This window comes from the organism of the source record quoted next, unplaced genomic scaffold (genome assembly GCF_019419815.1).
Source record: "Pyrus x bretschneideri cultivar Hongxiangsu unplaced genomic scaffold, Pyrus_bretschneideri_v1 Contig63, whole genome shotgun sequence".
In the NCBI taxonomy this organism is placed as follows: domain Eukaryota; kingdom Viridiplantae; phylum Streptophyta; class Magnoliopsida; order Rosales; family Rosaceae; genus Pyrus; species Pyrus x bretschneideri.
In genome coordinates, this window is record NW_025999802.1 from 2,228,648 (window position 1) to 2,238,438 (window position 9,791).

Below are 9,791 nucleotides of genomic sequence, written 5' to 3' on the forward strand. Positions count from 1 at the left end.
ATGCACGCTGCCAATACGATTGAAATGAAATTTCGATTTTAAACGCTAGCACTTGAAATGAATAAAAAAGTGATGTAGATGACCGCTCGATTTAAAAAGTGATTAGTTGAAAATAAGTTTTTTGATAAGCTCACTTTGAAGAGAGTCTCAAACTGATGAAATTGCAAGTCAGTGAAAAACATTAGAAGGACAACAAAATCATGGTTACAAAATGACGTACATTCAAGATATAAACTTTTGCAAGTTGTATATTACGCTTCCTTCAACCTCGCCCATTCTACACATAAAAAGACATTAAAATTAAAGTCGTCTCCGAACTCTAAGTGCACTTTTGTTATTTTGAGGGATTAAACTATCCATTTCTACAATCAAATCCTACTTTAGAACAAAACAATCAACGATATGGCTCCAAAGTAAAACGAATTAACAATCGATTGATGCTGCTTTTGATAACATAACCTACATTTGGACATGTGAACATCAAAGTTATATCAACAAGCCACGCACGGCTATCATGAGTTTTCATGAAATTTGTGTTTTGCTAGAATTTTTGAAATGCCCATGCCATATCATTAACAAAGCATATTTTAATGGATCTGATTCTCTCCTCTCCATCACTCTTATTCGAACGTTCAAGAATAAGTCACATCATCTTCTTATTTTATCTTCTCTATAGAGAGAGAAAAAGGAAGAGAAAACTGAGAGAGGAGAGAAGGAGAGGGAGCGGAGAAGAAAATGAACGAGAGAGAATCCAATTTCATTTTAAAGTACTTTGTCAATATCATATGTGAAAGTATGCAATGTAGTAACCTTTAAGCAAGAAATGATAGATTGATTTTATTCTTACTTTGAGACAAATCTTTAGTAAAGTTGTTTGATTATGACAACTCTTAAATCAATATAAAATTGGCTAGAATTAAAATATAAGAAGTATTATACTTTTAATAGGACGTGTCTTACAAATGATATGGTCATAGATATGTTGACGCTTTCTTTTTGTTCCTACAAACTATAACAAACTTTAGAGCTTAATTACTAAGTTATTTTATTTGTTAAGCGTATATATGATCAAGAATTCAAATTAAGAGACGAGCCAATCAAATAAAACAACAATGTCAATGTAACAATGCATTAAATTGTTATAAAACTCGAACAAGTCAACATGTGTTTTAACTCATTCGTGTATCGTATAATTTGTAGACATCATCTTTGTTAAACAAATTATTGTACTATACAGAACTATGCCCGTATTAATCAAGCGTGGCTGTTTTGGCCATTCCACAAGAATCGTAAATTACAAATAAATAACAAATTTGACTCATTTAATGGAACTTGTGAAACCCTAAGACTTGAAGGAGCGCGTACGGAAGATCGTCTGATTTACAAGACAAGAATCACTCCTCTGGTATGATCTCGGAGCGGGCCCGAATAAATCTACCGACGTCCCCACGTGTCCGCTCCTCCTCCATCAGGAAATGCTAATCTACGGCAGCACACAAATACTATTCCATGAACCCCCATCACACTCCCTCTATTCCCCCCCGAGTATGATATCCATCAGGTGATATGAAACGACATAAAGTCCTCGCGTTACACGGCTTTATACGTTACGCTGTCACGCTGGCCGCTGGCAGTGAAAGGTAAATTGTATTGAAGCTCCTCTACTTCCCAATAATTACACCAACGGTCCACCAACCCCTCATTGAACTTATACCCAAGAGATTTCACTCGTCTCCTTCACTCTCTCTGCTCTCACTTGCGGAGAGACAATGGCAGCCACGGCCGCCGTGGCCACTCTTCTCCTCACGAGCTTCTTCTTCGCTGCTCTCCACGTCTCTTCTAATCCAGATGCCAAACCTCTCCTATCATTCAGAGCGACGTCGGACGCATCCAACAAGCTCACCACCTGGAACTCCACCTCCGTTGATCCGTGCACCTGGACCGGCGTCTCCTGCACCAACAACCGAGTCTCTCGACTCGTCCTCGAGAACCTCGACCTCCGCGGCTCGTTCCAGCCACTCACCGTGCTAATTCAGCTCCGAGTTCTGAGCCTCAAGCGTAACCGCCTCTCCGGCCCCATTCCAGACCTCTCCAACTTCACCACCCTCAAACTTTTATTCCTCTCCTACAACGAACTCTCTGGCGACTTTCCACCCTCCGTGTCCTCTCTCTTCCGTCTCTACCGCCTCGATCTGTCCTACAATAACTTATCCGGCGAAATTCCCGCAACGGTCAACCATTTGAACCATCTTCTCACTCTCCGGCTCGAGGCGAACCGTTTCTCCGGTTCGATTTCGGGTCTGACCCTGCCGAATCTGCAGGACCTCAATGTGTCTGCGAACCGTTTGACCGGCGAAATACCCAAGTCCTTTTGGACTTTCCCTATAACCGCTTTCGCTCAAAACCCGGGTCTATGCGGGTCTCCGATGCAGAGCTGCAAGGGTACACCAAACGACCCGACCCGGCCTGGATCTGACGGAGCCATTGAGTCTCCTGTAATGCCCGCAGCTAACCCAACCGTCGTAGCGTCGTCGCCGAGTTCGTTACCCGGGAACTCTGCGCCGAACAAATCGGGAAATCCTCACCGAAGTGGTAGCGCGAAAATGAGTCCGGTGGCTCTAATCGCCATTATAGTTGGCGACGCTTTGGTTCTCGTGCTGGTTTCGCTGCTACTGTACTGCTACTTCTGGCGGAATTTCAGCGCCAAACTGCGGCAGGGCAAGGGCGGCTCGAAGCTTCTAGAAACTGAGAAGATCGTGTACTCGTCGAGCCCCTACTCCGCCGCCCAACCGGTGTTCGAGCGGGGTCGGATGGTGTTCTTCGAAGGAGTGAAGCGTTTCGAGCTCGAGGACCTGCTCAGGGCCTCGGCGGAGATGCTGGGGAAAGGCGGGTTCGGGACGGCGTACAAGGCGGTTCTCGACGATGGAAATGTGGTGGCGGTTAAGAGGCTCAAGGATGCTCAGATTGGCGGGAAGACTCAGTTCGAGCAGCACATGGCGGTACTGGGGCGGCTCAGCCATTCCAACATTGTGAGCTTGAGGGCTTATTACTTCGCCAGGGAGGAGAAATTGTTGGTATACGATTACATGCCCAATGGCAGCCTGTTCTGGGTTCTCCACGGTAATTTTATTTCAGTTTTCCTGCTTAATTTCTGTTTGGTTGCCAAGAAATTTGTTCTTTTTAAAATATTAGTTTAATTCTGGGTTTCAATTTGGTGCCTTGTTTTCTGTACTTTTAGGTCAAACGGGGTCAAATTTAGGGTTTTCTTGTAATTATATATTTAGGGTTTTACTGTCGGTCCTGTCAACTCCAGTTCTGTCTTTATCTTCCTTTTACTTTTGTGTTTGTTTTTTGCTCCCTTCTTTTCCTTCTTTCCTGCTCTGAATATGACCAAAAAGCGACTAACTCCGCTGCACTTCACGCTTTTACGTAATTGTCCTTAGTTGTAATTATCGTGAACTAACGATGGCTAACTTGAACAGGAAACCGTGGACCCGGTCGGACTCCGCTGGACTGGACAACGAGGCTGAAAATCGCAGCCGGAGCGGCTCGAGGCTTGGCCTGCATTCACGACTCGTGCAGGCCGCTTAAGCTCACCCACGGTAACATCAAGTCCACCAACATCCTCTTAGACAAGACTGGCAACGCCCGCGTCTCCGACTTCGGACTCTCCGTTTTCGTGCCTCCTCCGCCCTCCACGTCGTCCGCTCCGCGATCTTGCGGTTACCGCGCTCCCGAGACGTTGGACGGTCGGAAGTTGACGCAGAAATCAGACGTGTACGCTTTTGGTGTTCTGCTGCTGGAGCTGCTCACGGGGAAGTGTCCCTCCGTGGTGGATAATGGCGGGTCCGGGGGAGGATACGGTGGGCCTGTGGACCTGCCCAGGTGGGTCCAGTCTGTGGTCAGGGAAGAATGGACGGTGGAGGTGTTTGACTTGGAGCTAATGAGGTACAAGGATATTGAGGAGGAGATGGTGGGGCTTTTGCAGATTGCAATGGCTTGTACGGCCGCTTCGCCTGATCAACGTCCCAGGATGAGCCAGGTGGTGAAAATGATTGACGAGATTCGGGGCCTGTCTGGTTCGCCGAGTCACGAGGCGGGCTTTGAATCCATGTCCGAGTCATCGTCCTTGTCGGAGGACACTTGCGGAGCAAGTCAGTGATCGCACCACCAACCATTTTTAACGTTTTTGTGTTGTAAATCTACGGGTTTTGTTTTGTTGGCTTCAGTTCTCTTGCCTGCTTATTTAATCTCTAAATTTCGTTTGTGCTAATTTAATTACATCGATTGCAACGATTTTATAGAGCTTAAATGGGAATCGTTTAATTAAATTGATTTAGGCTTTAGTTTTAACAAAAAGGAAATGTAACAATCTGAATCTATGTGCTGAAATACATGATCTGCGGTGCAAGTCTCAGCAGGTTATCCAAAGTATCAGGCATGAACTTTCTGGCGAATAAGAAGCAAACATCCGTGCTCCTCCCATTGTATTCACATTTCCGACCATAACCACTCTTCAGGCTACTCAGAAGTGCCGTCGTCACATTCCGGCTCCTGTACTCCATCGGGTGTGGGCCGCCCTTGCTCCAGTCAACCCAGGTCAAAGTCCTATTTGCATTCCTTGCTGCAAATTTCAAGTGCACAAATGTTGGCAAATAATGTTCATCTGGAAAGCAATGCCCTTTGCACTTGAGGAATTCCGGGAAGTATTTTCAATCCGAGATGGATTCAATGGCAACGTCTCTATCAATTGCAAACCACGCCCACCTTTTTCTTCATTGATCTACCGTAATTCTCGTGTAGTTGCTGAGATAGTACCGGCCACGTCCGACCGAACTTGGGTCATCGAAGAAGACCTCTACGAAAGTTCGGGTTGAGTTGACGAGGTAGGAGTCGACAGTGGAAAAGTTGTAGAGGGTAATGCATGTCTCTGAGAGGAGAACAAAATGTTGGTTTGAGATGTCGAGAAGAGCATTCGCCAATAGGCGGCGCACAGCCTCAATCAAGCTCACCTTCCCCCATTCTACTTCCTGCAAAACTTGTTGTAGGCTGAACATTGTAACAGGATCAAGAGAAATATGATTAGTATTTGGGGAAAAATAAATTAAGTCAAGCAAAAAACTTATCACCTGACTAGGAATTCTTCGCTCATGAAACACCGGACTTTCAGGATGCGATGCTGCGTCGTAGGATGGACTTGAGTGCACGTAAATTGAGTACAAGCCTTGATGCCCTTCGAAGAAATTTTCCCATAACAGGGCCAAATGAACAGGTCCCTTTATCAAGAACATGAAAGCAACTTTGGGAACAAGATGGATTGGATACTCGGGAATCCGAGGGCTCCTCGAGGCTCTCCATAGCAATTGTGAAACGTTCATGTCGTGAAACGCCTTCGGCGGCCTCAGATATTTCTTTAAATATCCTCCTGTTATGTCAGGTTGGGTTACACATATTTTGCTCATATTGTTAGATCGTATTTGGGATGCAAAAGTTTGGCTCGTATTAGAATTGGATGCTGTGGGGGCTGCCGTTACATTTTCCAGTTTCGGATTTGAATTTTGCACTGCCGAAGTTACATCAGGCATTAGCGTTTGTGAAGGAATATTGGATGGAAGGGATGATGAGATAGCTGAGATGGATAGGCTTGCTAACTGAGGATTCAATGGGTAGTACTCTTTGAGATTGCTGAGTACAACCCCGAGGGTAAAACCACCAACAAAGAGCAGGACATTCGAGACTTTTGTAAACAAGCTGGTAGGGTTTCGATCTTGACGAGTCGTCATTTTGGAGAATCACAAGAGAGATGAGATTTGGTGTGAAGAGATCTCCCTCAATATAGTTGTAGCTGCGCAACTATCTCTTCTTTGCATTGCGTTCAACCTTTCTGCAACGGGTAAAGGAGTGTTTCAGTTAATTTTTTCGTTTCAAAGAAAAGGGATTGGTTTGCGGTAAATTTACAGCGATGGAAATTTCATTTCACAGATAGTTTAACTATAATCTGAATTTTTGTTGTTGCAAGGTTGCTTCATTACGGACCAAACACAAATAAGATTGATTACCAATAATATATTTTAGTTATAGGGCTTATTGTTTGTTGTTAGTTTACGATTACATTGCCTAATAGCAACCTAATTAGGTGTTTGGACAAGTTGCTTCACATCCGCTTGTTTGATTTGTTGCTAAGAACATAAAAGCAACCTTGGGAACAAGATGGAATGGATGTCCACGAATCCTAGGACTCATTGAAGCTCTCCATAGCAGTTCTTCAACGTTCATGTCGTGAAACGCCTTTAGTGGCTTTAGATAGTCCGTAAATCCTACAATATGTGAGGTTTGGCTGTAAATGTTCGGCTTGTATTGCATGTTGCGCTGTTACATTTGGGATTATCATTTGTGAAGTATTGGGGGTATACAGGAGATAGCTAGCAAGGATACTTGGAAGTCTTTCTGATTGCTAAGTGCAATTCCAAGGGTTAAACCGCAAAAACATAGAAAGAAATAAGAAAGCAGATTGAGGAGGTTGTATTGGACGCCAAAGAGTTTGGGAAACAACTTTACTGGACTTGAATCTGGACCCTTCATCATTTCAGAGAACAAGAGACTGAAGAGATTTGTCCTCCTAGGCTTTAGGTATATATCTTCCTTATATTTGTGTCTTCTGTAAGTGGCTGCACAAAACTCTCCTTTTGCGTTACGATCGACCTTTCTGCAACGGAAAACGGAGTGTTTCGGTTCATTTTTGTATGCAAGGTAAAATGTATTGCTTTGTGTTGAAGTTATAGAGATGAGAAGTCCATATCACCAATATTTTTACTCGAACCATAAATTATTTTTGGTGCAAGGTGCTTCATTGCAGACCAAAAACAAAGGAACCATTTTACCAGTGAGGGTGTAAGCGCAACGATTGTGTCTTTTCTCGCAACCTATTTACCTGGAATCTAGAAGATCATGAAACTCAAAATCGCAACGGAAGCGCAACGATTGCGTGTCTGTTCTCGCAAGATCTATTGAAGAATACAAGAATTTCACAATGGATAATCTATTGCAACTCTTCCCTTTCCCTCTTACTCCTTTCTCTATTTTTTTTCCCCCTCTTTTTCTTCCGTGAAGCAGTAATATGAGTACAGTAGTCATGAATATCTATGTGTTGAAGTGCATGATCTCCGGTGCAAACTTCAGCAGGTTATCCAAAGCAGTTGGCGGGAACTTCCTGGCGAATAAGAAACAAACATCCGTACTCCTCCCATTGTATTCACATTTCCGACCAAAACCATTCCTCAGGCCACTCAAAAGCACCGCCGTCACATTTTCGCTCGCGTTCTCCGTAGGGTGTGGGCCACCCTTTTCCCAGTCAACCCAGGTCAACGTCCTATTTGCATTCTTTGCTCCAAATTTTATGTACACAAACGTTGGCAAATAATGTTCATCGGCGAAACAATAGCCTTTGCATTTCATGAACACTGGGAAGTATGTTCGATCCGATACGAATTCAAGGGCGAGGTCTCGATCAGCTTGGAACCACTGCGACCCTTTTCGCCACTGATCTATTGTGATTCCCGGGTAGTCACTCAATTCATACCGGCCGCGTCCTACTCCACTGGGATCGTCAAAGACCTCGACGAAAGTTTGGGTGGAGTTCATGAGGTAGGAGTAGACAGTGGAGAAGTTATAGAGGGGAATGCATGATTCTGAGAGCAGAACAAAACGCTGGTTTGAGACGTCGAGAAGAGCATTCGCCAGGAGGAGGCGCTCTGCCGCGATCAGGCTCACCTTCCCCCATTCTACTTCCTGCAATTAGTACGTGTTGTTGAACAGAAAATAGTAAGAACAATTGGCAGCCACCTATATTGTGGAAATTATTGAGAATTACAATTTAGAAACAAACTGGCTTTACAATATAGTTATTAACACTCATTGGTTATATTTAACTACATTTCACACCCTCAAAAGTCAGTTTTAAAATGGACCATATGAATTCAATTTTTTCACTTTGTACTATCAGGTCTAAAATCTTAACAATTTATGATTTATAGATATCTGATTGTATGATCGTTTAATTAAACTAATGATCTGACATACATTGAGCTCACCTTGAGCTAATGTGGAACTCAACTATGGATCAAAAAATAGATATTTAATTGCACGGTTTTAGTCTGATTGCAGCTAGTGTGGCTAATACTAACCCAAACACGGTTCCACATCTGTCATGCCACCAATTTAACAGAGCATAGACAGTAACAAATAAAAAATTGTGAAAAATTGAAAGTTGGCGACTTCTTATAAAATTTTACTCCAAACAATGCGGAGGTTGTGAAGGTAGGTAGTACAATGTTAATTTGCTTCTGTGGTTTTATTGTCTGTGTAATGAAACTTGAGTAATAATTTCAATTCTGAAAAAAAATCACAGAAATATAGCTTTTACTTAGTGCAGACAATAGGGGGAAAAAAATAACCTGACTTGGAATTCGCCGGCCACCAAAAACTGGAGTTTCGGTGTACGATGAGTGATTGTAGGATGGACTTGAGTGCACATAAATTGAGTACAAACCTTGATGCCCTGCAAAGAACTTCTCCCACAGTGGTGCCAAAACAACAGGGCCCTTTGTCAAGAACATGAAAGCAACTTTTGGAACAAAATGGAATGGATATTCAGGAATCCGCGGAGTTATAGAAGCTCTCCACAGCAGTTCTGCATTGTTCATGTCGTGAAACGCCTTCGGTGGCTTCAGATAGTCCTTCAACCCTGTCCGAGGAGGACTTGACGAAACAAATGTTGTTGGGGAGGTTGCATTTGGCATTCGGGTTCTTGAAATATTGGATGGAGGAGGTGACATATGTGAGAAGGGGAGCTGTGCGAACTGTAGACGGCCAAATGAAAAGTCATTGAGATTGCTAAGTAAAACTCCGAGGGTTACTCCAAAAAGGAAGAGCAGGAAATATGAGAGCAGATTGAGGAGGTGGCGTTGGAGATTGAAGGATTTTGGAAAAAAGATTGGAGAGTTTGGATCTTGAGCCTTCATGTTTACACAAAGAGATAATTATAAAAAGTTTCTAAGAAACTTGTTATAATTAATCTCTGTTAATCAACAAAAATAAGACGATGGGCTGAGAAAATTTGGGATTAAGAAATCAAAGCAATCTGAAACATAAACATATCACATGTTATGAAGATTTGGCCTTGAAATTATCTGCTGTGACGACTTTGTAGTTCACGATGGCATGGGGGATTACCATTGGGATCTGTCTGCAATGAAATACGAATACAAGATTTTAGTTTGCTTTTCGCATATCAAGGAAAATGTATTGCTTTTGTATTAAATTTACAGAAATGAGAATTCCATTTCACCAATATTGTAACCCGAATGAGATTTTTTTTGGGGTGAAGGGATGCTTAATCACATACCATAAACAAAGATTGATTACCTAGTAATTTTAGATTGAGGGTTTATTGTTTTTTTTTTTTTTTTTTTTTTGTCAATTAGTTGTTAATCTATGATTGCATGCCTAATTGTATTTTCTTGGGGGAAAAAAAAAAAAAAAAAAAAAAACACACTTTTATGTGAAATAAATGTGATTGCGCTTGGGTTTAAACCAAAAAATAAAACTTACAACTTGGTATGATGGTGCTTGGAGACATGGTTCCGGTCGTACTAGTTATGGTGGTGTGTTTCGGAATTTCAAGGGCCAGTTCCTTGGAGTCTTTTGTTCTAGCCTTGAGATTCTAGCTCTGGTGCGGCGGAGGTAATAGCTGTAACTAAGGCTATTGAATTAGCTTCAGTTTGGGATTGGAA

The 9,791-nt window shown here is 42.7% G+C and overlaps 2 protein-coding genes and 1 pseudogene across 2 annotated transcripts; 1 reads left to right on the top strand and 2 right to left on the bottom strand.

The window, feature by feature from the left end:
* Positions 1 to 1,695: 1,695 nt before the first annotated feature.
* Positions 1,696 to 4,296, top strand: LOC103947177 (probable leucine-rich repeat receptor-like protein kinase At1g68400). The gene is made up of 2 exons (XM_009358032.3): positions 1,696 to 3,120; positions 3,483 to 4,296. Exons 1-2 carry the CDS (start codon positions 1,770 to 1,772, stop codon positions 4,160 to 4,162), a joined length of 2,031 nt encoding a protein of 676 aa, XP_009356307.2. The 5' UTR covers positions 1,696 to 1,769; the 3' UTR covers positions 4,163 to 4,296.
* Positions 4,297 to 4,379: 83 nt separating this feature from the next.
* Positions 4,380 to 5,783, bottom strand: LOC103947178 (annotated as a pseudogene).
* A 1,357-nt stretch (positions 5,784 to 7,140) lies between these two features.
* LOC103947179 (glycosyltransferase BC10-like) lies at positions 7,141 to 9,053 on the bottom strand. The gene is made up of 2 exons (XM_009358034.2): positions 8,454 to 9,053; positions 7,141 to 7,788 (listed from the first exon to the last, which is right to left on the bottom strand). The coding sequence occupies exons 1-2, from the start codon at positions 9,018 to 9,020 to the stop codon at positions 7,141 to 7,143; spliced, it is 1,215 nt and encodes a 404-aa protein (XP_009356309.2). The 5' UTR covers positions 9,021 to 9,053.
* Between the last annotated feature and the right edge of the window lie 738 nt (positions 9,054 to 9,791).

Bases quoted from the DNA above. Each gene is read 5' to 3' on its own strand.
- LOC103947177 (XM_009358032.3), top strand. From the start codon at position 1,770: ATGGCAGCCACGGCCGCCGTGGCCACTCTTCTCCTCACGAGCTTCTTC. The intron at 3,121-3,482 runs GTAATTTTATTT...TAACTTGAACAG, and splicing joins CCTGTTCTGGGTTCTCCACG to GAAACCGTGGACCCGGTCGG.
- LOC103947179 (XM_009358034.2), bottom strand. From the start codon at position 9,020: ATGAAGGCTCAAGATCCAAACTCTCCAATCTTTTTTCCAAAATCCTTC. The intron at 7,789-8,453 runs GTTATTTTTTTC...TACTAATTGCAG, and splicing joins GCCGGCGAATTCCAAGTCAG to GAAGTAGAATGGGGGAAGGT.